At 41.5% G+C, this 27,756-nt stretch overlaps 1 protein-coding gene and 1 non-coding gene across 2 annotated transcripts; both read left to right on the top strand.

The window, feature by feature from the left end:
- The first annotated feature begins 1,398 nt into the window (after positions 1–1,398).
- LOC112084576 lies at positions 1,399–4,669 on the top strand. The gene is made up of 5 exons (XM_024153725.1): positions 1,399–2,091; positions 2,183–3,633; positions 3,709–3,916; positions 4,139–4,487; positions 4,578–4,669. The coding sequence occupies exons 1-5, from the start codon at positions 1,399–1,401 to the stop codon at positions 4,667–4,669; spliced, it is 2,793 nt and encodes a 930-aa protein (XP_024009493.1).
- Positions 4,670–15,402: 10,733 nt separating this feature from the next.
- LOC112084910 lies at positions 15,403–15,507 on the top strand. The gene has a single exon (XR_002898566.1). It is a non-coding gene; the product is annotated as a small nucleolar RNA R71 (small nucleolar RNA).
- The last annotated feature ends 12,249 nt before the right edge of the window (positions 15,508–27,756 follow it).

The raw sequence follows: 27,756 nt of genomic DNA, 5'->3' as shown, positions 1-27,756 counted from the left end.
ACTCTAGATGAATTCAATGAATTCTGAGGGTAAGACTTTGCTTGAAGAAGTGTGTTCTTTATTGATAGTAGGGTAAAAATACACGGTTGCTTATTAGGGACTTTATAAGAGAGTCCGATGCAGCTTTGCCCTTCTTGGGGACTTAAGCAAATACAATAAATGACACAAATTCTGGGACTCTAAAGAAGCAAGTACAGACTCGTGCAATAACTAGAGAAATATTCTTAAACTTAAAACTATGAATAGAACTGATAGTTTAGGAACTGAGGAGATTGAAGGAGAACAAGGAGAGCCTGAACCAGATCCGAATGAAGACCAAGAGCAGCTGAAACCCGAGGAAGCAAGTATAGACGAAGATAAAGACTTGCATCTTCCGATTGGTCCAATGACGAGATCAAGAGCAATGAAGTTCAAGCAAGCTTTTCACAAGCTATTACACACCATTCAGGGCAATCTTAAGTGTGCTAATCCAACTACACTGGTTGTGATACAAGCCACTTAAGAGTTCATCAAGAGAGGTGTTGTGACTTGTGCTCTTTTTCCCTTCGTTTGGTTTTTTCCCAATTGGGTTTTCCAAAAAAGGTTTTTAATGAGGCTTGTTCACAACACTTTTACAAAAGGCCTCTTGATGGAAACTTAGCCCATTTCGTTCACCAGATACGATCAAGAAAGAGAGGAGCCTATTTTCAAATTCAAACTAGTCTAAGTCTTTGTCATTGAGTCTTTAAGTCGTCTTAGTTGTCTTAGTTATTTCCTATGTGCTCGAGACTCTATATGTATTGCTCTTGTCTTTCTTTTCAATCTATCAAACCTTTTATTTCTAAAAACTCTCTCTAAATCGTTTGATCACCAGCTTGATTAGTGACTTCGAATTATATCCTTTCATTACAAGCTCTTTATTTCTGTTGATAGTCTAAGAGATCTTTCATCTCTCTTAGAAGTGTCAAGGCGTTTTCCCCGAGTTACACCATATTTCATCACGTCATATTCATTCACTTCATTCCGCAATACCTCAAACCATCAAATTTCGAAATCACAATCGTTGGAGAGTAGTCCAGGGCTTGATCCTCACCTAGGATCATATCAAGTGGTATCAGAGCAAATCTCCAACCCAGGTTGTGTCTTTTCGTGTTTAACGATTTTATGACTTTTCATATTCTATTTTGATCGTGAAAATTTGTGTGAAACTAGTCGGATCGTGCTCTCTAGCATCTGATCTCTCTAGTTTATATTACAAGTCATCCAGAATTTCAAAGAATTTTCATAGAGAGAATTAGGGTTTCTAAAAGTCCGATTGTCGTATCATGATCTGTATCGAATTTGATCAATTTTTAAACTAGCGTGTGTATTCTTCGAGCTCTTTTACTGGTTCTTTTACTTGTCATCTGAACAGGTACAATGGAGGAATCGGCTCATGAGAAAGAAGACCCCGCGAACCCAAGCGGATCAACCAACAAACTTATGATGGACGCTATGATGACTCAAATGATGTCTCTTATGCAGCGGGAGTTTGAAAGTATGAGATTTGACATGGAGAAGATGGTTTCGGACAAACCAAGAAAGAGCAGTGACCATTCGGCTTTGGAACAATACTACAGCAACTCCTCTAGAGCTCGTTCATCAAGGAGAAGAGGAAGCGATAGAGAAGAAAGAAAGCCAAGGTCTAGTGATCCTATGGGAAGCCTTAAGCTCACGATTCCTGAATTCAGAGGTACCGCTGATCCTGAAGAATACTTGGAGTGGGAGAAGAAGATTGAACTTATGTTTAACTGCCGAGACTACACCACCGAGCACAAGTTAAAGCTGGCCCCAACAGAGTTTAAAGATTATGCCCTAAGTTGGTGGGATAACCTCGTTACAACCAGAAGAAGAATAGGAGAAGATCCTATCGAATCATGGAACCAATTGAAGGCGATCATGAGAAGAAGATTTGTACCAAGTCATTACCACAGAGAACTGCATTTCAAGCTCAGGAGTTTAACCCAAGGAAGCCGATCAGTCGAAGAATATTATAAGGAGATGGAAACTCTCATGATGAGAGCCGATATTCGTGAAGACAGGGAAGCAACGATGGCTAGGTTCATGGGGGGGGTTAAACAGAGAAATTATAGACCGCTTAGAGGTGCATCACTACGTGGAACTAGAGGAACTGTTGCACAAGGCTATTATGTTTGAGAAACAGCTCAAAAGAAGAAACTATAAACCTAGCTACGGATCCAACAAGCCAAATTTTCAGAAGGATGAGAAAACGAGTTTCCAAAAGGATTTTAAGTCATTCTCCAAGTCTAAGGGTGAAGAACAGAGCGTCAAAGGAAAAGAAGTGGTGACTACCTCCAAGAATAGAGATATTCAGTGTTACAAGTGCAAGGGGTATGGTCACTATGCGAGTAGCTGTTCCAACAAGAAGATAGTGATCATTAAAGAGAATGGAGAAGTGGAAACTGAAGAGGAACAGTCTGAAGATGAGGAACCAATAGAGATGCCTGCCCGAGGTGAACTATTGGTAACTAGAAGGACTCTGAATGTTCAAACCAAGACCGAGGGAAACGAGCAAAGGGAAAATTTTTTTCACAGCCGATGTATGGTGCAACGAAAAGTATGCAGCTTAGTAATAGATGGTGGAAGCTGTACTAACGTGGCTAGTGAGTCTATGGTAGAAAAATTAGGTTTGAAACTAATGAAGAGGCCGAAACCTTACAAGCTACAATGGCTGAATGAGGCTGGAGAAATGGAGGTCAAAAATCAAGTTATGGTGCCAATATCGATAGGCAAATACCAGGATGAGATTCTGTGTGATGTCTTGCCTATGGATGCGGGGCATATCTTACTTGGAAGACCATGGCAATCAGATAGAAGGGTTATGCACGATGGTTTCACAAACCGTTATTCCTTTGACTATCACGGCAAGAAAACTACTTTGGTTCCCTTAACTCCTCAAGAAGTTCAGCAGGACCAGATCGCTATGAAGAAGAACAAAGTGCAAACCACTTCTACAAACTCTCTATCAACGAGCCTCATGATCACCAAACCAAAGGGAAGTCAACTCCCAAACTATTTACTAGTTTTCAAAGAATGCTTTAACCTAAATATGCCTACGCAGGATATTCCTAGCAAGATAAGATTACTTTTGCAGGAATTCAAAGACGTATTTCCAGAGGAGAATCCGCAGGGCTTACCACCAATAAGAGGCATTGAGCATCAGATTGACTTTATACCCGGAGCCTCACTTCCGAACAAACCAGCCTATAGGACTAATCCTTTGGAGACCAAAGAGCTTCAAAAGCAAGTCACCGAGCTCATGGACAAAGGGCACATTCGTGAGAGCATGAGTCCATGCGCAGTACCTGTTTTACTTGTCCCAAAGAAAGATGGCAGCTGGAGAATGTGTGTAGATTGCCGAGCCATCAATAATATCACGGTGAAGTATCGACACCCTATACCTAGATTGGATGACATGCTTGATGAATTACATGGTTCTAGCATATTTTCTAAGGTAGATCTTAAGAGTGGATATCACCAGATTAGAATGAAAGAGGGTGATGAATGGAAAACTGCTTTTAAGACTAAGCAGGGCTTATACGAATGGTTAGTCATGCCCTTTGGGTTAACCAATGCGCCTAGCACGTTTATGAGGTTAATGAATCATGTTCTTAGAGCTTATATAGGTCATTTTGTTGTGATATACTTTGATGACATTTTAATTTACAGCAAAAGCTTAGATGAACATGTGGAGCATCTTAGAAAGGTTTTAGAAGTGCTTAGAATGGAGACCTTGTATGCAAATTTAAAGAAATGCACTTTTGGAACAGATAACCTTGTCTTTTTAGGTTTTGTTGTGAGTGCAGATGGAATCAAGGTTGATGAAGAAAAGATAAAGGCGATTAAAGATTGGCCAAGTCCAAAGTCTGTTAGTGAAGTAAGAAGCTTTCATGGACTTGCGGGTTTCTATCGAAGATTTTGTCAAAGACTTTAGCACTCTAGCACATGTCATCCGCAATCTGACGGTCAAATTGAAGTAGTTAATAGAACGTTGTCCACCTTGTTGCGTGCATTGATTAAAAAGAATCTTAAAATTTGGGAAGAATGTTTACCACATGTAGAATTCGCCTATAATCATGCTAAGCATTCTGCATCTCAGTTCTCACCATTTGAAATCGTTTACGGGTTCAATCCTACTTCACCTTTGGATCTAATGCCTTTACCTTTGAGTGAAAGAGTTAGCTTAGATGGAAAGAAAAAGGCAGAGCTAGTAAAAAAGATCCATGAGAAGGCGCGCATCAACATTGAGAATAAGACTAAGTACTACGCCAAGCATGCCAACAAGAACCGAAAGGAGATGATCTTTGAAGAAGGAGACATGGTGTGGATTTACTTAAGGAAAGACAGATTTCCATATGAAAGAAAGTCTAAACTTATGCCGCGAATCGATGGACCCTTCAAGATCATCAAGAAGATCAATAACAATGCCTACCAGCTGGACCTTCAAGGTAAGTATTCTGTAAGTTCAAGCTTCAATGTTTCTGACTTAGTTCCTTTTCTTGCAGAAGATACAGATTTGAGGACAAATCCTTTTCAAGTGGGAGAGGATGATATGATCAAGACCAGCTTAGGAACTGAGGAGATTGAAGGAGAACAAGGAGAGCCTGAACCAGAATTGAATGAAGACTAAGAGCAGCTGAAACCCGAGGAAGCAAGTTTAGACGAAGATAAAGACTTGCATCTTCCGATTGGTCCAATGACGAGATCAAGAGCAATGAAGTTCAAGCAAGCTTTTCACAAGCTATTACACACCATTCAGGGCAATCTTAAGTGTGCTAATCCAACTACACTGGTTGTGATACAAGCCACTTAAGAGTTCATCAAGAGAGGGTTGTGACTTGTGCTCTTTTTCCCTTCGTTTGGTTTTGTCCCAATTGGGTTTTCCAAACAAGGTTTTTAATGAGGCTTGTTCACAACACTTTTACAAAAGGCCTCTTGATGGAAACTTAGCCCATTTCGTTCACCAGATGCGATCAAGAAAGAGAGGAGCCTATTTTCAAATTCAAACTAGTCTAAGTCTTAGTCATTGAGTCTTTAAGTCGTCTTAGTTGTCTTTGTTATTTCCTATGTGTTCGAGACTCTATATGTATTGCTCTTGTCTTTCTTTTCAATCTATCAAACCTTTTATTTCTAAAAACTCTCTCTAAATCGTTTGATCACCAGCTTGATTAGTGACTTCGGATTATATCCTTTCATTACAAGCTCTTTATTTCTGTTGATAGTCTAAGAGATCTTTCATCTCTCTTAGAAGTGTCAAGGCGTTTTCCCCGAGTTACACCATATTTCATCACGTCATATTCATTCACTTCAATCCGCAATACCTCAAACCATCAAATTTCGAAATCACAATCGTTGGAGAATAGTCCAGGGCTTGATCCTCACCTAGGATCATATCAAGAACCTGTAAAACAAACCAAAGACAGAAAACCAAGTTAGGCAAGTAGATAATTGTATTCATTAGCTTACCTTGGTAGATTGGAAGGCTAGGATGGTCTTAAGTTGGCGTTATGCTGATGCTGAACAGGGACACTTCTTTGTTGGGTCGGAGAAGTGGCAATTCAGTTTTTGGGCCGTCTTGTATAAGATAGGCTTCTTCTTTATTAGGCTCTTCCGGGCTTCTTTCTTGGAATGTGGCCTTAAAGCTTGGGTAAAAAGAGTCTTCTTGCTCGTGGATGCTAAGTAAGGCTTCAATAGCTTGATTAAACCTTTCACGTAAGACTCTAGTTCCTGACCTTGTTCTTGGTCCTTGTCTCACAGCAGGTATAGGTGGTGCTTGTGGTTGTATGCCCTCATCATCCCCTCCCTCTTGAGAAGGTTCTGTCCTCGGAACAGTTTCACCTGCATCAAAAGGAGATAAATCAGTAACATTGAAAGTAGGAGATATATTAAACTCACCTGGCAGCTCCAGCTTATATGCATTGTCGTTGATCTTCTCCAAGACTCGGAATGGTCCATCTCCCCTCTGTGCAAGCTTTGATTTTCTTTGCTGTGGGAACTTGTCTTGCCTCATGTGCAACCACACCCACTCTCCTGGTTCAAAATGAATCTCCTTGCGTCCTTTGTCAATTCGTGCCTTGTCCTTCTCGTTCTTTTTCTCCAGCCTCTCTTTAACCTTTTGGTGCAGCTTCTTCACAAAATCAGCCTTAGTTTCTCCTTTTGCGCTCGAATAGATAGCTGGTGGCAAAGTAACAAGGTATAAAGGCGTGTGAGGGTTGAACCCATAGACAACTTCAAAAGGAGATTGGTAAGTAGCAGAGTATTTAGAACGATTATAAGCAAATTTAATGAAAGGTAGACAAGATAATCAATTCCTGAGATTCTTACCAACCGTGGCTCTCAATAAGGTTGAGAGTGTACGGTTTACTACCTCTGTTTGCCCATCCGTTTGAGGATGACAAGTGGTGGAAAATAAGAGTTTGGTTCCAAGCTTTCTCCACAATGTCTTCCAAAAATGGCTGAGGAACTTTGTGTCTCGGTCTTTAACAATGGTTTTGGGCACTCCATGTAGACCCACAACTTCTTTAAAGAAGAGATCAGCTGTTTGAGTTGCATCATTGGTCTTGTTACATGGTATAAAGTGCGCCATCTTTGAGAACCTGTCTACTACTACAAAAATGGAGTCTTTGTTGTGTATCTTAGGAAAGCGTAGAATAAATTCCATAGAAATGTCTATCCAGGGTGCATTAGGAATAGGTAAAGGCATATGTAAACCGTTAGGGTGTAACCTGGACTTAGCTCGGAGACAAATGATGCATTTGGCGCATCGCTTCTCCACATCTCTTCGCATATGCAGCCAGTAAAAGTGCTCCATCAGTACACTCAGCGTCTTACCTCGGCCAAAATGTCCCATTAACCCTCCTCCATGAGCTTCCCTTGTGATCAACTCCCTCATGGACCCTTGTGGAATACACAGCCGCTTCTCCTTAAATAGAAAATCATCTTGTTGGTAGAACACTCCAAATGTGGCCTTTGTAGTTTCTTTGTAGACCTCTGAGAACTCGGGATCAGATTCATATCCACCCCTGATATGTTCAAACCCCATGATCTTGGCTTCCATTGTAGAGATGAGGCTGTAACGCCTTGAAAGTGCATCGGCTACAATGTTCTCCTGCCCTTTCTTGTACTTGATCACATATGGGAAGGTCTCTACGAACTCTAACCATCGTGCGTGCCTTTTCTTAAGTGTGGTCTGGCCTCTTAAGTGCTTGAGGGTCTCGTGGTCTGTGTCAATGATAAACTCTTTTGGGAGCAGATAGTGTTGCCACATTTCTAGTGATCTCACCAAAGCATAGAGCTCTTTATCATAAGTTGGGTAGTTGAGTGTTGCCCCACTTAACTTCTCACTGAAGTAAGCTACTGGCCTCCCTCACTGTGTTAAGACAGCTCCTATGCCGGTACCTGATGCATCACATTCAACCTCAAACATTTTATCAAAGTTAGGAACGACTGAAACCGGTGCCTGTGCGAGGCTCTCCTTCAGCTTATTGAATGCGGCTTCTTGAGTTTGCCCCCAGGTGAAATTAATATTCTTCTTGATCTCTGATGTTAATGGGGCTGGTATGGTACTGAAATCCTTGACAAAGCGCCTGTAAAAACTTGCCAAACCATGAAAGCTTCTAACATGTCCAACCGTGGAGGGTGTGGGCCATTCTTGGATGGCTTTAATCTTCTCCTCATCCACTTTAAGGCCCTGAGAACTTACAACAAATCCTAAAAATACCAATTGATAAGTGCTGAAGATACATTTCTTAAGATTTGCATATAAACCCTCTAACTTAAGCGTTGCTAGAACCTGTTCTAGATGCTCAATATGATCCTTCAAGCATTGGCTGTAAATTAGAATATCATCGAAGTAAAACACTACAAACTTACAGATGTATGAGTCTCATGAAGGTACTTGGGGCGTTTGTGAGACCAAAAGGCATCACAAGCGATTCGTATAGACCTTGCTTGGTCTTGAAGGCAGTTTTCCACTCATCACCTTCCTTCACTCTCACCTGATGATAACCACTCTTTAGATCCACCTTTGAGAAGATAGTAGCTCCCCTTAACTCGTCCAACATGTTGTCTAGTCTCGGAATTGGATGCTGATGCGTGTCAACTGCGTGAGGGAACAAGTTTTACCCTTAACAAAAATAAATGAAAGCCGCAAGTGCACAGCTAATCAGTTGTAGTATTTAGGGATCGAATCCACATAGATTTGTGTGTCTGGTATTCTTCTACGGTTTCTAACTTTAAGTCTAGACTAGATTGGTTTCAGAGGTTGGTTGTTTTTCACGGATTAAACTAAAACTAAAGAAAGCAAATAAATATATCCTAAGGAACAAGTAGAATAATCGAATGAAAAGGAAGTAAAGCAAGCAAAATATCGAACTAAAACAATTGAAATGCGGATCTAAATAAGCAAGTAAAAATCGATTGGTTTGTAAAAACGCTGAGCTTTTGGGAACTCTACAGGGATCGTAATCGGTTTTAACACTAGGGTAGATAGATTGGGATTGACGTATATCTATATATAGGGTTCTAGAGCTAGAGTACGTCGGTATGACTACGTCACTGTCGTGATCATAACCAACTGTTTCTCGCAATCCTGACCAGTAGGTTTCCACTCTGGCTCTGGAAGGGAGAGAACGCAAGAGCTGCACAAGACTCGTCAATACTCACGATCTCGCCGCAGGTAGGTTTCCACTCCTACGGAAAAATCGCCTGTTTCCTTCTAGGGCTGATACTTAATGAAAACTTTCACAATACTAACTATCTAGATCAGATACTAGGTGATCAATAAAGCATACATGCAATAAGAACAAGAGTAAACAGAGAACAAAGTTGAAATCCCAGATCTATAAACCTAGATGTCTTAATCGATTATGAGAGCCCCTTTCGGGAATCCTAAGCCCAACTCGGGATCTACTCAGACATGGCTGAGGTCGACATCATCATTGGTTTTAATAAAAGTAATCAAAAACAGTAAAGAAAAGAGATTAAGAAAGCTTCTCTATTCAAGAACTCGAACTTGAACAATCTTCTACAAAAATCGCATAAAAACGGCTAAAGGAAAAGTTTTTCTGTAAAGTATGAAGGGTGGTGTCTAAAAACGACCTAAATGACAAGTATTTATAGTCTTCAATACTCCATGGTCTCTAGGGTTCTCGAATTGAGGCTGAGAATGACTTTGGGCTTCAGAAATATGGGCTTTAGTTCGGAGTTAGCCGGCTGCGGTCGGGAATGACGTGACCGCGGGAAATAGGTGGCTGGCCGTGGTCACGAGGCTTGTGACCGCGGGGAATGGGCTGTTGGCCGCGGTCGCGTGACTTGCTAGCCGTCTTCGAGTGGCTCCGGGGCTAATGGAATATCATGAGATCCAACCGTTGGAATGTCTCCTAACCAAGTGCATTTGAAAGCTGGTTGATTCTTCTATAAGTTGTCCAATTTTGAGGGTGATCAGACGGTGAGAAGGTCTTCGTCTCTCCATGAGAGTTCTGACGGTCTGCATTTATCCAAAAGAGTCTTTTTGTTCCAATTTGTGCCTCTTTATCTCAAATTACCTGAAAAGTCTTTTAAAATCCGAAAACATAGAAATCCTTTGAAAAGCTTTGAAAATGGAGTAAAAACACCTGTAAAAGACATTAAAGTGATCCATAAAAATGGTCAAAATCTGGTGTTTTCAACTCCCCCAGACTTAGTCTTTTGTTTGTCCTTAAACAAAACAAAGGCTAAATCTCGGCGAGAGGTTTGAAAACGCAGGAACTAAACAAAATCTCAGAAACTTCTAGACCAATATCAATCAGTATGCATCAATCGGGAATAGCCTAGAAAATTTTCACTAGCAATACAGGCATAACTAGTCCGTTAATCCGTCATGCGGAAATCTATGCACTAAGATCTAACTTCCAGTCAACTAGCTCTTAACATTCCTTAAAAATCTCGGTGGTTCTCATCAAAGAAAGTCTAGGCAGGGCAAACTAGGCTAGGTGTCAAAAAGGGTTATTATAGGGGTAAGGCTTAAAGTGCTTACTGGTTACCTGAAGATCTGGAGAATGCAAGATATTATGCAAAACCGCAAAAGAGAGTGAAGCAGTTGGTATCCACAGTTTTCAGTCACTTTCTTCTTGCCATAGATTCCTGGTCTTCTTCCTCAGGTTCTTTCCTAACTCCCCTAGACTTAGGATTTTGTAAATCTTTCAAAAACATAGCCCTATAAACGCTTAGTAGTTGCTTCTTGCTCCACAAATTTCGACAATCTAGGACTCATTAGGCTTGTTGTTTCCCTCTCTCTTTTCATTCGTTCGTTTTTTTTTTTTTTTTTTTGAAGAGAGGGAACACCTTTAGATATAGAGTCTTAGAGAGCACAAAATTACCAGTTAAGATCTGTCTTGTAAAGCTTAATGAGGTTTCTGATACTCTTCCTTCTCAATTCCATTCAGTCTCCTTTGTGGGTGACTGAAAACTGCGTCGCTCCTCTTCTCTCCGATGTTTTTGCACATATCTGCTGATATAAACTAAAGAGAGAATGCATGAGGATTGAAAACAAGGGTTTTGGGTTTAGGGTATGGTACCAGATGAAGATAAACTGGTCATCTAGGATGACAAAGAGTGGTAAAAGTGAGGGTAAAAGACGTCCTAGATGTGTATGTCGATGCCTGCCTAAAATCAATGATGAGAAAATTAGATGTCAATATTAAGGTCAAATAAAATGAGCTAGTATCTCATGTCAGAAAGAACTTCCATGAGTAGAAGTCCTCTGGTGGGAGTTCGTAGTGCAAGTATTCTAGTCTAGTGCTAACCACAAATGAGCTATCATGCATAGTGTAGAAGCGTGTAGGTCTAAATCATCATAGTTTTGTGTCAAACATTCCTGAAAAATACTTAATGTCGAATAGGTTACATATTAAAATTTAAAAATTGCTTGAAATTTGAAAGCAAAAACAAGAAAATGATTAGTACGGGATAGACATCCTCCCCCAGACTTAAATCACATTGTCCCCAGTGTGAAAAAGTTGGTGAGAAAATGGTGAATAAAAGCGAAATAAAATAAGATAAAAGAAAAGAAAATGATGATAGAACCGTGATGGCAGTGAAGTGTTGATCAATCACTCATCCTCCGATGTGTCTGCTGCAAACTGGTGCTGCTCCTGTAGGAAGGTGACAACGCGCTCAAAGCGTCGTCCCTGTCTCTCAACTCTGCGCGCCAGATCAGAATGTGTGTGCGATGATGTAGATGATGAGGTGTGGCCGGTCGAAACAGATGGCTGAAAGTGAGCACGGGCCGCAGCTGCATCGCGTTTTGCCTTGGCCACTATGTTTTGGCCAATGGTGAATGGTAGACGAGGTACAGATGGCAGAAACTCATCGGGTTCCGGAGTCTATCGCGGACGTCTTCCGTTACATAATCTCGGGACTGATGCTGAAGGCAAACAGACTCGGTGCTCCTCAGTGTCAGTGCAATACTTGTAACCAAACCTGTCTGGATCAAAAGCGGCACGAGAGATAGTGTGATCGTGAGAGAGATAAAGTAGGTCCTACCAGACATCGGGAAGTGGATCATCAGATGAGAAATCGAATCCACAGCCTGTAGTATCGCTGTAAAAGCACTCCTGTAAGCTGGAGTAGCGTCCTCGCAACCATGTAAATCATGCTTCACCTTTACCATCTTCTGTGCTATGATCCAGGCAAAGCAGGCAAGTCGTCGGTCATCCATAAATGACATCTGAAGTGTAATGAGCTCGGTCTTCAAAACACATCCCATGTTGGCTCTAGAGAAAATCGTGTGTGCTAAGAGTTTGTGCACAACTCTCACTGCAGGATGAGTAAGAATGGCTGACTTGGATCTCCCGCTATCATAGACTCCATGACCCATCTCTCTCCACAAGTTAAAACTGGGTTCGTCTTCAAGGTAAATGCCATCGGTGTATGGAAGCTTAAGAGCCTCACAAAGTGCAGAAATGGTGAGCGAGTAAGGCTGTCCGCAGATAGAGAATGACAAGATGCCATCTGATGCTATGGGGTTCCTCCTCTTCGTGTGGTGGAGTGTAATAGTTGCTAAGAACTCGCGGACTAGCTCAGGATAGGTTGGAAGGTTAAGCTCCATGTAGGGTCTTAGCTTAAGTGCATCAATGTACCAGATTACATCTTCTCTGATTCCAAGCATCTCAAGTGTATGATAATCAATCCAAGGTGTGGGTTTGACATTCAGCTTCTTGAAACGTCTTGCATAGTCCACTCTCGGGTTTATCTCCTTGCCAACGTATCGGATCTGTGGTGGCTCGGGAGTTGCTCTCGTTTCTCTTGAATGCTGGAGCAATCTCATCACATAGTTTCTTCTTCTTGGTCTGGCTTGGTTCAGCATGTACTCTCCTAGAGTAGCATCATCGGGAACGTCCTCAGAGCTGTCACCAGTGCGACGGCTTCTTCGGGATCTAGTTTGTTCCATTTTTCTGCAAGACGAGATGATTATTGGAAAAAGAGTGAATATGGATACTGATTTTAACACATTAACGATCAGTTATACTAATACTAGTATAAAGAGATTAATTAAAACCATGAGCAAGCAGAATTGACATTGAATCAAAGAAATCGAGTAGTTCATGATTAGATTCGGATTTTTGGTGTCCTCAACATAGAAATCTTCTAAAAATCGATTTTAATGAGCAATTTCCATGTCAAATCTATAGGTTACCTAATACTAATCACTAATCACACAAGGCTTAATCAGATTCATCCATTTTGCTGTTCCAAATTCGAATTTTATAAAGCATGTAGAATCCAAATTTCAAAAATCTCAATTCCTTTTAAGCTAGGTGTTAAAATCGATTTTTAGATTACCTAAAAGGAAAATCTATTGTTCTTAAGCTATTTCCACCATCAATAAACCGAGATTTGGGCTTTTTAAGAAAACCCTAAGTTATAAAATCGAATAAAAATGGCGAGTTTGAGCTTCATACCTTACTGGAAAGAGAGATTTGATGACAGAATTGAAATCAGCTTTGAAAAAGAGTGAGGTTTGGGCCAAGAATCTCTTAAAAAGCTTAAGAATTGAAAAAGGTGTTCTATCTCCTAAATCTCCAAGTCTTTTGGAAGAGACGAGAAAAAGGAGTTTTGATCCAAAAAGTGCATTTCCTTTCTTTAAAAAGCGTTTTTGTAGCAAAAACGGCAAATTTTCGGAAATTCATAAGTTTACGGGAACTTACCTTTCTTGTCTTGCACGCAATGGAGGTTTAAAACTTACAGAAAATCTTAACGGGCTTTACCGGGAATACTCCGGAAATCACCGGGAAACTCCAGGAACTTTTGAAAAGCGATGGAAATCCGCATTCCAATCTCGACGACCAACGGCCGCGGTCAGGAGACGCGCGACCGCGGTGATCAAGGGCTCGGTCGCGGTCACATTCACGGTGCCGCGGTCGATGCTCCCTTGGCCGCGGGTCGGTTGATCGCGAACGCGGCCCTTTCTCCTGCGGCCTTCGTCCAACTTTTAGGTCTTTGCCGGGCCGAACAGCTAAAAACCACCCTTTTCTTCTTGGTTTTGCTAATTTTCCGATTTTTTTGTGTTTTTGTTTTATAAAATATCTGAAACTTAAAAGAAAAAGAAAATATAAATTGTTCAAAGGAAAAGAAAAATAAAAGAAAGAGTACCTAAATGAGTTGCCTCCCATTAAATGCTTTTGTTTTAAGTCGTTTAGCTCGACGTAGGTATGAAGAATCAGGCTGATTTGAATGGCACTCCACTTGATGTGCCCTTATCACTTCCGGTCGCTGGAGGTTTTACTTCTTCTCCTTGAGGAGCCGTCTTCTTTCCTTTACTCTTCTTTTGGACTTTAACATTGTTTAAAACCCTTTTTGTGTTTTCGATCAGCTCCTGGATTTGGTTCTCACTAGTTTCTGTTGCATGCGGTGGAATGATGATCTTGATCTTTGCAAAAGCTTTCGGCTTCTCCTTTTCTTTCTCTTTTGGCTGGTTTCCTTTGCTTGGAAAATCATCTAGGATTGTCGGATAAAACCTTCTGCGATCTACATTGAGGAAAACAGCATGCCGGTTTGCGTGATCGATTACTACTCCTACGGTAGCTAGGAATGGTCTCCCGAAAATGAGTGGCCTCTCCTTGTCTTTATCCATCTCCAGGACTTGGAAATCAGCGGGAACAATCTTGTCTCCCACTAGAACTTGTAGATCATGAATCGCCCCTTCAGTATCTTTTTGAGATGAATCTCCAAAGATAACCTTAACCGTCGATGTCCTTAAGGTTTTTATGCCCAATTTTTCGGCAAATGTCATTGACATGATGTTGACATTGGCTCCGGAATCGCACAGGCAGTCTATGAAACTGATTCCTGAAATGAAACATTGGAAAACAAAATGTCCCGGATCGTCGGCTTTTGTAAGCCTTTGAAACGGTGATCGTTGAGGTACCTTAAATGGTGGCTGCTTGACATCGACATCCTTGTAAAGTGGTACAAAGATTGGGGTTTCTTCTTTCTTTCCATCGGTTCTGGCTTCTTCTTCGGGCAGTGTGGTTATAGCATTGCAAAACCTCTTCGGGTTATCCTCAACTCTTCCTGGAAGAACTCCACTTTGCCTCTTGATATAGTCGGCTGTTTGGGCGACTTGCACGTCTAGCTTTTTGACATGCGAAGATAAAGCTTCAAACTTCCCATTCAGGTCATTGTACATGCAATCAACCTTCACGTTCATGTCTTTAGATGCTTTTTCGTTTGTCATAACAAGCTGGATGGACTGTTCAAGTCTACCGATTTGTGAAGCTAATTGGTTCGTCGTGACTCCTTGCTGTTGTACAAATTGATTGTTAAAACCCGTACCTTGGTAGTTATATGGCTGTCGCGGTTTCCACCTTGGAACTTGTTTTGGAAGGATTTTTGCTGTGGTGGGTAGTACTGATCTTGAGGATTCTCCACATTTGGATTGCGGTAAGAGAGATTGTTGTATTTTGAATTCTGAAAGTTGTTGTTGAAGCCATTTTTGAAGCGATTTGGGTATGGTGCTTGTGCTCCTACATAATTCACCTCTTCTTCTTGAAAGGCTTGATTAATGTGATCGATATCACTAGGTCCTTCATCTTCTGCGCCATTGTTGGTCTCACAAGCATGGATTGGGCGATTGTTGCTCTTCAAAAACTGGCTCATCATGTTCTTCAACTCGCTTATCTCCTTGTTGTCTGTTCCGGTTTGCTTCGTCGAGCGATCGTATTCAGGACAATCATTGCTATTGGCTTGAGCCAAATTTTCGATGAGGGCTCTTCCTTGGGCTATCGTCTTTTGTCCAAAATCTCCATTGCTAGCTGTATCAAGTGAAAGTTTGTATTTTGGTTGAAACCTCGGTAAAATGTGCTCAGCAGGCTTGATCCAGGAAATCCATGGTGAGGGCAATCACGTTCATACTCCTTAAAACGTTCCCAGGCTTCATAGAAAGATTCAGTCGGTCCTTGCTGAAAGCGTGAGATCTTCGTTCTCAACAAGTTCGACCTTGACTTAGTATAGAAATGATTCAGGAAAGCAGTTTTACACTCTTCCCAATTAGTAATCGATCCTGCAGGCAAAGATTTCAACCAACGGTGAGCTTTGTCTGCTAATGAAAAAGGGAACAACTTACACTTTAAATAGTCTGCTGGAACTTGGTTTGTTCTCATCATGCTGCAGATTTCTTCAAAGAGCTCAATATGGTCCATTGGGTGTTCAGAAGGAACTCCATGGAATTGGTTTTGTTTCACCAATGAGATGATTTGAGGCTTGACTTCAAACTCGTTCCGGAAATGGAACTTGGATTGCAGATCGGTTCTGAAAATTTTGAGTAGGTGCATCAAAATCAGCTATGCGGTGGTTTCTGGCTTGTCTTCGGTGTTGATTTGCTGGCTGCACAGGGCGGTTAGCGCGCCCATTCGGCTGCATTCCTTGGTGGTCACCATCGGCTGCATTGATGGGTGCATCAAGGTCTTCACGTTATTCTCTCTCGCGATTCTGGTGGTTTCTTGGAGGAACCTCATCCTCCTCTCCATCTTGTCGAGCATGATCACCTCCTCTGTGATCATTCTCTTCATTTTCTCCATGTTTGGACCCGTCTTGGTCCATATTTAAAGCTCGGTTAATAGGATCTCCAGGCTGGTCGCATTGGCCATTTCTTGCGTTCGTCTAAGTCTTCGAAGTTCTCTTTCGTGTCTGTCTATCTCGTCTAGAATTGGAGTGTTTTCTACAGGTCTGCGCCTGGTATTCATGCAATTCAGAGAAAAACAAAAGAAAGGAAAAATTAATTCAGCAAAACTTTAAGAAAGAACTAGAGATCAGGTGTCTAGAACAGAAGTTAAAACAAGAAAAATAACAAAAGGCAGCGAAACAAATCCCCGGCAACGGCGCCAAAAACTTGATGCGTGTCAACTGCATGAGGGAACAAGTTTTACCCTTAACAAAAACAAATGAAAGCTGCAAGTGCACAGCTAATCAGTTGTAGTATTTAGGGATCGAATCCACAGAGATTTGTGTGCCTGGTATTCTTCTACGGTTTCTAACTTTATGTCTACACTAGATTGGTTTTAGAGGTTGGTTGTTTTTCACGGATTAAACTAAAACTAAAGAAAGCAAATAAATCTATCCTAAGAAACAAGTAGAATAATCGAATGAAAAGGAAGTAAAGCAAGCAAAATATCGAACTAAAACAATTGAAATGCGGATCTAAATAAGCAAGTAAAAATCGATTGGTTTGTTAACTATGGCTAAAATTGCTGAGCTTTTGGGAACTCTACAGTGATCATAATCGGTTTTAACACTAGGGTAGATAGATTGGGATTGATGGATATCTATATATAGGGTTCTAGAGCTAGAGTACGGCGGTATGACTACGTCACTGTCGTGATCATAACCAACTGTTTCTCGCAACCCTGACCAGTAGGTTTCCACTCTGGCCCTGGAAGGGAGAGAACGTAAGAGCTGCACAAGACTCGTCAATACTCACGATCTCGCCGCAGGTAGGTTTCCACTCCTACGGAAAAAACGCCTGTTTCATTCTAGGGCTGATACTTAATGAAAACTTTCGCAACACTAACTATCTAGATCAGATACTAGGTGATCAATCAAGCATACATGCAATAAGAACAAGAATAAACAGAGAACAAAGTTGAAATCCCAGATCTATAAACCTAGATGTCTTAATCGATTATGAGAGCCCCTTTCGGGAACCGTAAGCCCAACTCAGGATCTACTCAGACATGGCTGAGGTCGACATCATCATTGGTTTTAATAAAAGTAATCAAAAACAGTAAAGAAAAGAGATTAAGAAAGCTTCTCTATTCAAGAACTCGGACTTGAACAATTTTCTACAAAAATCGGATAAAAACGGCTAAAGGAAAAGGGTTTCTGTAGAGTATGAAGGCTGGTGTCTAAAAACGACCTAAATGACAAGTATTTATAGTCTTCAATACTCCATGGTCTCTAGGGTTCCGGAATTGAGGCTGAGAATGACTTTGGGCTTCAGAAATATGGGCTTTAGTTCGGAGTTAGCCGGCCGCGGTCGGGAATGACGTGACCGTGGGAAATAGGTGGCTGGCCACGGTCGGGAGGCTTGTGACCACGGGGAATGGGCTGTTGGCCGCGGTCGAGTGACTTGATGGCCATCTTCGAGTGGTTCTGGGCTAATTGAATCTCTTGAGATCCAACCGTTGGAATGTCTCCAAACCAAGTGCATTTAAAAGCTGGTTGATTCTTCTATAAGTTGTCCAATTTTGAGGGTGATCAGACGGTGAGAAGGTCTTCGTCTCTCCATGAGAGTTCTGACGGTCTGCATTTATCCAAAAGAGTCTTTTTGTTCCAATTTGTGCCTCTTTATCCCAAATTACCTGAAAAGTCTTTTAAAATCCGAAAACATAGAAATCCTTTGAAAACCTTTGAAAATAGAGTAAAAAGACCTGTAAAAGACATTAAAGTGATCCATAAAAATGGTCAAAATCCGGTGTTATCAGATGCCTATATTTGATGGTGATGTTGTTAATGGCTCTACAGTCCACGCACATCCTCCAAGAGTCGTCCTTCTTCAGCACCAACAAGACTGGTACTTGACACGGGCTGAGGCTCTCTCTTATGTATCCTGTAGACATCAAATCCTGGACTTGAGCCTCCAGTTCCTTTGCCTCTGTTGGGTTAACTCTGTATGCGGTTCGCTTAGGTAAGGGTGCTCCGGGTACTAGATCGATCTGGTGCTCAATGCCTCTTATGGGTGGGAGGCCGGCTGGTATTTCCTCTGGAAAGACATCTTTGAACTTCTCCAACAGCCGAGTTACCTCATGTGGAAGCTCTTGGCCTTCTTCATTACCTGAAAGCAAACTTTCTCTAAAGATCATGAGTAATACCGGTTGTTTATGATCGAGGGTTTTAAGAATTGTACTCGGTGAGACAAATAGATTTGTTTTACTTAGCTGTTTCCCTTTGTTCATGGTCTGTTGCATTTCATGAACCTCTGATGGCGTGAGAGGGGCTAAGTTGTGCTTCTTCTTGTTGTGAGTGAAAGGGTAGTAGTTGGTGCGACCATAATGCGTAGTTTCTTTGTCAAATTTCCATGGCCTCCCAAGGAGCAGATGGCCGGCTTGCATAGGTACGACATCACACTTGACTTGATCATTGTACTTCCCTATACTGAATGGCACAACAACTTGCTCCGCAATTCTCACCTCCGTGGTATCATTGAGCCATCTTAGACGGTATGGACTTGGGTGCTTGGTATTTTCAAGACCTAATCTGTCTACAAGATACTTGCTAGCCACGTTAGTACAAGAGCCACCGTCTATAATGAGATTACATACCTTGTTCCCAAAGCCACATCTCGTATGAAAGATGTTTTCCCTTTGGAGTGTCTCGGGGTCACATAGTGCACTGAGAGATCTTCTGATCACCAACATCTCCCCAACCTCGGGAAAATCGGTTATCTCTTCTTCTGAATCAGTGGCTTCTAGCTTGGCTTCATCTTGTGACTCATACTCTCCGTTGTCTCTCAACACCATTACCTTTTGACTCGGGCATTCTTTTGCAAAGTGGCATTTTCCCTGACACTTAAAACATGGTATATCTCGAGACCTTTGAATAGGAGCCTTACCCTGATCATTTTGAGTCGACTTTGATGGTCCGGAAACAGGTTTCTTGAACCGATTATCCACTTCTATGGATTTGACTTTTTCCATCGGTTTAGAGAAAGGTTGAGTCCAAGTAGACTTCCCTTGGTTAGTGGCTGCTTTCTTCTTGAAATGCTGCTCAGCTTGTATGGAAAAGTGCAGCAGATATTCCATGTGCTCACAGCTCTGCTACTCCACTTTTCTCGCAATTCTATCTTTGAGACCATCGAAAAATTGGGCCATCAATGTCTCCTCCGAGTCTTGAAGCTCTAATCGATTTCTAATGGTCTCAAACTCCTCGTAGTAGTCCTCTACGGGTCTGTTTCCTTGAGATAACTTCCGAAAATGTTTCTGTAAGTCTCTAAAGTAATAAGCTGGCACATACCTCTTTCTTAGGTAGAATGTCATGTCCTCCCAAGTGGTGATCTGCCCACGGCTTAGCCTTCATCTCTCAGAAACTTCTCGGTCCCACTATGTGAGAGCAGTGTCTGTTAGTTGTGCGACGGCTAAGGACACCTTCTTGGCCTCTGAATATTGGTAGTAATCAAAGATATGGTCCATTCTTCATTCCCAATCCTGGTAAGCCTTGGGGTTGACCTTTCCATCAAAGGTGGGTGGGGTAATCTTAAGATCTTTGCCCCCATATCTCTCGTCTTCTCTATATCTCTCTCGGCTTCTTCCTCTTCCATGGCGCTGATGTTGGCCCTGGCCTGGATTGTCTCGCCTGCTGTCTTGTGGGTTTGGGTCAGGTGGTAGGTCATCTTCGAGACTTGGCATGTCTTCATCGGTTTCTTCTTCACCATCGTCAATTTGTTGCCTTGGTTGCTCCCTCGATTGGTGTCCATTATTGTTGGTCTGAGGTGATGGTGGCAATCGTTGCTCCATGAGGTTGAGACGGTCACTAACACTCCTCATACCGTCAAGTAGCTGTTGCATGACATCCGGTAGTTGTGCAGCGTTTTCTCCCATGGATGATGTCTGCGTACAAGCGCAAACAAAAAGATCAAGTGCAATGGGTCTCTAGTGAAATAGCTAAGATGCGACTAAATGTGTTAAAAGATATCTCTTCTTGCCTTTTTTTTATGCTAAATAAAACGACAAGACAATGAGTAAAATGTAATTCTTTCATTTTTTTATGTGATTATCAAGACTTTCCTTTTATGGCTAACTAGGGCTTTGACAGATTCTCGTTCTAACAATGAGCCGCAACTAGTTGATGCTATGAATGATGCTAAGGGAAATGATTCTAGAGATATAGATGAATGCTCAAGATGATATGCTATGTATGCGAATGAATAGAACTCTTTTTTTTTTTTTTTTGGCCCCTTTTTTTTTTTGAATAAGTATGCAACTATAGGTGGTGATGGATCCTTGTTGCTGGTTGTGTAACTCTCTCAACAAGAATAATGAACGGATTTGAAGTGAAAGGGGATGGAACTCGATCAGTTGGTTGTGTAACTCTCTCTGATTTAGTCAAGGGATGGAATGATAGTGATGCACACAGTGGAACTAGGTTGCCACAAAGATCTATGGAATGAACTTTGATAAGTCCAGCAAGAGATGGATCAAACACCAGCTCTTAAGGGAAGGATCAAACACCAACTCTAGCCGAATTCAATGAATTCTAAGGGTAAGAGTTTGCTTGAAGAAGTGCGTTCTTTATTGATAATAGGGTAAAAATACACGGCTGCTTATAAGGGACTTTATAAGAGAGTCTGATGCAGCTTTGCCTTCTTGGGGACTTGAAGCAAATACAATAAATGACACAAATTCTGGGACTCTAGAGAAGCAAGTACAGACTCGTGCAATAACTAGAGAAATATTCTTAAACTTAAAACTATGAATAGAACCTGTAAAACAAACCAAAGACAGAAAAACCAAGTAAGGCAAGTAGATAATTGTATTCATTAGTTTACCTTGGTAGATTAGAAGGCTAGGATGGTCTTAAGTTGGCGTGATGCTGATGCTGAACAGGGACACTTCTTTGTTGGGTCGGAGAAGTGGCAATTCAGTTTTTGGGCCGTCTTGTATAAGATAGGCTTCTTCTTTATTAGGCTTTCCGGGCTTCTTTCTTGGAATGTGGCCTTAAAGCTTGGGTACAAAGAGTCTTCTTGCTCGTGGATGCTAAGTAAGGCTTCAATAGCTTGATTAAACTTCTCACGCAAGACTCTAGTTCCTGACCTTGTTCTTGGTCCTTGTCTCACAGATGGTATAGGTGGTGCTTGTGGTTGTATGCCCTCATCAAGTGATGCTAGACATGATTTGAAGCCTTGAAATGATGGAAAGAAATAAAGAGAACAAGATCTTTGATGCAAAAACGAGATATCTGATTAAATAGACAAGTTTTCACAAAAGAGGCAAGTTCTCTAAGATAAGATAAGATAAGAGATAAGATAAGTAGGGTTTTAGTCCCTAAAACTATATATAGTAAAGCTAAGTGATGCGGGTCAGCCCGGAACAAACCGGGTACTGAACCGGTCTTCTTGGGTGCATGGGTGAGGTCTTAGTGTGTAGAACTCCAATGCCGAGGTGTAGACGTTGAGGGGAGCATGTGAGCAAGGATCGAAATGAAGAACTCAGGAAAAATTCACCAAGAATATGCATGAACCCTAGTCTTTGATTCATCTTCACGTGCACTCGTTAGAATCTCTTTGTTCTTGATCTGGGTTTGTGACAAGGGACCCCGGCATAGATACATTACGGGGTTTTAGTCGAGGGGACAAGGAAGATGAAATCCGACGTGCAATGCCAAGGGGCTGAAGCCGAGGTCTAGTTTCACACTTAGACAATTTCATCTTTGTTTTCTCAGCAGGTGTGCCTCGGTCTTGATACACCGAGGGGTTAGCACGAGGTCTGGACCAAAAAGCTTCGGAGAATAGGTCTTGGCTTAGGCAATGTCGAGGGAACGACACCGAGGCCTGTTTAAACACTTAACATAAATCGCAACTCTTGAAGCCTGTATCGACCCGCTTGTCTCCTGATCGCATTAACTTTCAGCACATAACTCCAAACGACTTGAACCCAACTCCATGAGAAATATTGATATATCATGGTTTTTATGGTTTTAAACCATGGTATATGTCTTATTTATAGAGTCTTTCTAGTGTTTTTCGAGTCTTTTGGAGTCTTTTCAGGTCATAGGTACGTTTGGAGCTTAACTGGAGACTTTGGAGCACTTTGGAGCTTAATCAGGATCAAATTCGTCAAGTATGGATTTTGTGCTTTAGTGACGCTCGACACCATGGAGAGTGACGCGCGACACTTGTTGCAGAAATAAGGAAAACGTGATTTTGTTTCCTATTTGAAGAAGGAGTTGGGCCCAAACGTTTTCAAGGAAGCCCAAAACGTGTCTTAGAGATATATATAGGGTTTTTATTCCCTTTTTACGAACACCTTAGATTTTAGAGAGAGAGATACTCTGAGTTTTCAGCTTTTGCGATTTCTGAGCTTTGGGAGACAAGTCTGTACTCTGTTCGTTTAGAGAGAAGATTTCGAACCCCTTTATCTATTTCGATTTATTCTATTGCTTTCTATTCATCATGTTTGTTGTTTCAGTAACCGTGTCTGAGTAAATCATCTGTTAGGTTTAGGGTTAATTAGGGTTTTCTTTGAATGTTTGATTAACTTGCCAGTTAGGGTTCATATCTATTTGTTCTTCACCTTAGGTTGTTCTTAAAGCTAATTCTGGACTGATCACCTAGAACTTAGATCTTAGGTTGCTTAATTGACACGGAAGTGTAATTGAATAACTGGAAAGAACCTGAGTTGAGCAAAGTAACTATTCGCAAAGGAATTTGGTTTAGGAGCTTTGTGAACATATCGAACTTGTGCATTAAAGCTGGTTTAAATTTGTAGGATTTACAAAGGAATTTGGGATTCTAGGATTTTAACTTAGATAATTCTCACAACGGAAGTTGGTTAATTATAGTTCTGTGTTTCGAGTTCAAGAACTGTGCTTAATAACTGAATCCTGACTTGTTAAGTTGATTTGCATTCATTGATCTCCTGAAAATCACCCTAGACCTATCCTTTATCACATCGAATTTACAATTGTCTTCATTGCTATTCTATTTACTTTTGTCGCAACACTATTTATTTCGCATATCTTGGCTTAGCGTAACTCTATCTACATAAGGTTTATTGAGTGATTTCTTGTCTCTGTGGTTCGACCCCTAGATACTACAACTGCACATCTGTGCTCTTGCAGAGTAGCTTAGGGATTTAACTTTGAGCATATCAAATATCACTCATTCAGCTCATATTTTGGTGAAGAAACCATCGGCACTTGGGAAATGGAAGGTTCCCCGGACTGGTCATCTTGGCATCGCATCAGAATGGAAAGAATACAGCTCCTGGACCCGTGTTCACTCCGGAGACAGTATCTTTTAGCACACAGCTTTAAATTGGATGATCTCAGATGTTATGGAAAAAGGACTCAAAGGTCTTGAATCTTGATGAAGATACCGACAGCTGAATCTAACCGGAAAGGCATCATCCCACGTAATCTTTGAAACTCATCGGATCGGCTTAGAATGCATGCGAGACAGGTGTGTCTCCCGATAGCCTTAACTCTCTGCTCACTGCTCCGAATTCAGAATTCCAACTGTTCTGGAACACTGACTCGATCCTCTCCAACTTTAATGGGGACCCCGACAGCTAATTCAGACAGGAAGCTTCCCCGGATTGGTGATCTTTGACTCGCATTGGCGCAAATGGGTTTTAGACGAGAACTATGTACCACGGTATAGAAAATAGCCGAAGTTCACATCCCGCGGTTAGCTTTTTAGCCGATAAAAATCCTTCCTGCTCGGCATAAGCTTTTACCCGATAGAGATTTCACCCGATAGAATTTTAGCCGATGCACCTCAGCTCCAGTACATGTTTTAGCCGAGAAAAATCACCGATAGCATTTTTAGCTGAGAAAACACTTCCATCAGTACACGATCTTGCCGATAAACTATTTTGGGCTGATCTCACTATTTCTGATCCATTTTTCTACCGTTCCACTACTGGTCACACCTCATAAGCTCCAAACAGCTCCAAAAGTACCTGATAACGACTCCAAACCATGCAAAGACTGATTAGGACCTAATGCAACCCCTAAGGTCTAAAACAATGTTGAAGGTCCTAAAATGCACGAGATAACACATGATTTGGACTCGAAAATTCAATCTAAATGAGGCAAATTATGAACATATCACTGATCTTGGGCAATCCTAAAACAAAATCCATGGAGATATCTACCCATGGTAGGGTAGGAATAGGCAAAGATAAACGTGGATTTTGCCTTGAGGCAAGTAATGCACTTAGCACAAAACCTCTCTACATCTCGTTTCCAGTGGAAGTGTTCCATCAGCACACTTAGGGTCTTGTCTCTCCCGAAATGTCCCATGAGCCCTCCCTCGTGAGCTTCTCTGATTAATAACTCTCGCATGGAACCTTGCGGCACACACAACCTCTTGTCTTTGAATAGAAACCAATCATGTTGATAGAATGAGCCATAAGCCGCCTTGTTGGTCTCTTGGAAGGCTTCCTGAAAGTCAGGGTCATTCTCATAGAGTGATTTAATATGTTCAAAGCCCAATACCTTGGCCTCCATTGTGGAAATGAGGGCATGTCTCCTGGACAGGGCATCGACTACTATGTTTTCTTCCCCTTTCTTATACTTGCTGTTGTATGGAAAGGTCTCGATGAACTCTAGCCATCTCTCATGCCTCTTCTTAAGTGTTGTTTGTCCTCTTAACTGTTTGAGAGTCTCGTGATCTGTATGAATAACAAACTCTTTGGATAACAAGTAGTGTTGCCAAGTTTCAAGGGATCTTACTTGTGCATAAAGCTCTTTGTCATAGGTTAGATAGTTTGATGAGGCTCCACTGAGTTTCTCACTAAAGTATGCCACAGGTTTCCCTCCTTGAGTTAGCACGCTCTTATACTTGTACCTGACGCATCACACTTAATCTCAAAGGTTAGTTCAAAGTTTGGAAGTACCAAAACAGGCGCATGTGTCAAGTGATCCTTGAGATTGTTAAATGCATCCTCTTGTGCCTGTCCCCACTTGAACTCCAGATTTTTCTTGATCACCAACGTCAATGGTGCTGCCAAGGTGCTGAAATCCTTGACAAACCTCCAGTAGAAGCTTACGAGGCCGTAAAAACTCCTCACATGGCCGATAGTAGTTGGTGTAGGCCAATCTTGTATTGCCTTGATCTTCTCTTCGTCAACTCTAAGACCCTGTGAGCTAACAAAAAGCCTAAAAACACTACCTGGTCAGTGCAAAATATGCATTTGTTAATGTTTGCATATAGGCTCTCTAGCCGAAGTGTCTCTAGAACCTGTGAAAGATGGTCCAAGTGATCTAAAAGACAAGTACTATAGATTAGTATGTCATCAAAGTATACCACTACAAACTTACAGATATAGGCCTTGAGGACGTGATTCATGAGTCTCACGAAGGTACTTGGTGCATAGGTGAGTCCGAACGGCATCACTAGCCACTCATATAGGCATTTCTTTGTTTTGAAAGCCGTCTTCCACTCGTCTCCTTCCTTCATGCGCACGTGATGATATCCACTTCTTAAGTTAATCTTAGAGAAGATGGTGGCTCCATTGAGCTCGTCTAGCATGTCATCAAGTCGGGGTATAGGATGCCTTTACTTGATGGTGATGTTGTTCGTGGCTCTACAATCAACACACATCCTCCAAGAGCCATCTTTCTTGGGCACCAGAAAGACAGGGACAGCACACGGGCTTAAGCTCTCGCGTATATACCCCTTTGACATTAGGTCTTGTACTTGCTTCTCCAACTCTTTGGCCTCCTTGGAATTAACTCGATAAGTGGCTTAGTTTGGCAACGGTGCTCCAGGGATCAGATCAATCTGATGCTCTGCCCCTCTAATGGAAGGCAAGCCCGATGGGATCTTGATAACACCTTATTTTGACCACTTTTATGGATTGTTTTGAAATACTTTTTCTATGTTTTTAATTGCTTTCAATTACTTTTATTACGTTTTTCTAGTATTTGTAGTTCCAAGACTCTTTTCAGGTAACTTAGGAAAAAGCTTAACAAAATGGATAGAAAACCAGATTGCAGCTCAGAGTCAAACCGTCAGAAGTTCACCCCTGATTGAAGGCCTTCTCACCGTCTGATCCAGCTCAAATTTGGAGATCTTAAAGATGGAAGTATCAGCTTTCCAGCACACTTTACAGCTTGGCAATCCAACGGTTCAATCAAAAGATATGCGAAGAGCAAGATGTCCCGTAAACCAGCCGGCGAGCGTTTCCACCCGCGGCCAACAGAGCATTTCCCGCGGTCAGAAGCACTGCGACCGCGGCCAGCAAGCCATTCCCCGCGGTCACAGCCATCTCGACCGCGGCCAGCCAACTCCGAGCCCGAAGGCCCATTTCTGAAGCCCAAAATGATTCCCTCATTTGGAGATACCCTAAGTGACGCACAGAGATGTCTTGAGCACTATAAATACATGTTTTAGGAACCCTAATCGATGACCTGATATGCCTTCATATGTTTTTATTGCTTTAGAATACTTTTTAAGTTTTAGGTTTTAGGGAGCGAGAGATTTGTCTCTTGAACCCTTGTTCTTTCTTTTTCAATTTCGGTTTCTATTCTACTTTTTAATACTATATTTTTGATTTCGTTCATCATGTCTGAGTAGTTTTACTGTTGGGATTAAGGGATTTTCGATGGGGATTTATATGTTCGATGAGGATTCCATGAGCTTTTGAGCCGGATCTTAGAACTTTTTCTTCTGAATTCGTTTTTACTGCATGAGAGTAGCGTCATGAACTACAATCTGATCCAGATGCTTGGTGACACGAAAGTGTTCATCCGGTGTCAGATCTAGTTTGGGAGAGCAAAACAAACATAGGAGTGGAAACCTACCTATGGGCGATTTGTGAATGCTGACGAGTCTTAAACATAATGCATCTCTTCTTTTCTAGGGCCAGAGTGGAAACCTACTGGTCAGGGTTGAGAGAGATAGTTGTCTATGATCACGACAGTGGCGTATTCATACGTCCGTGACTCCAGTTCGAAAAGTTTAAGCTAAGATCTTATCAATTTTACTCTCTAGCAATGTTTTGAATCGTTCGTACCCCTGAGAAAACTTCCCTGAAGCCCAACGCCTTCTTTCCTATAGATTTACACCGTTTTATTTCAAGCTTTAGTTCAATATTCTCATTCCTTTTTAGTTAATTTTCATTTAAGCAATTAGAATATCTGTTTTTCTCGTTTTTATTCATTTTCGTTAAGTTTAGTTATTAGGTCATTTTAATTCCCGTAGTTTCTTTTAAGATTTCGTTTTTACATTTTAAACACACCACCAAAACCTCCACAAAACCGTTTGGTTCTAGACTTCCTTACTTTATATTTCTTTCGAAGGCTTTCGCAGAAAAGATTCTCCTTCCCTGTGGATTCGAACCCTAAGTACTACAATCGATCAGCTGTGCACTTGCGGCTATTGATTTCATTTAGGGTAAAACTTGACAACCCTCAACACCGACACACACATCAAGTTTTTGGCGCTGTTGCCAGGGAAGGCACGCGTTTTCTTTTCCGCAAAACCCCAAGAAAGGTTGGTAAATCGACTCCAGAACCCCT

Source organism: Eutrema salsugineum, unplaced genomic scaffold, assembly GCF_000478725.1.
Source record: "Eutrema salsugineum unplaced genomic scaffold, Eutsalg1_0 scaffold_4, whole genome shotgun sequence".
In the NCBI taxonomy this organism is placed as follows: Eukaryota; Viridiplantae; Streptophyta; class Magnoliopsida; order Brassicales; family Brassicaceae; genus Eutrema; species Eutrema salsugineum.
The sequence above is the reverse complement of the archived record's forward strand: the minus strand, read 5'-3'. Positions and strand labels throughout refer to the sequence as shown.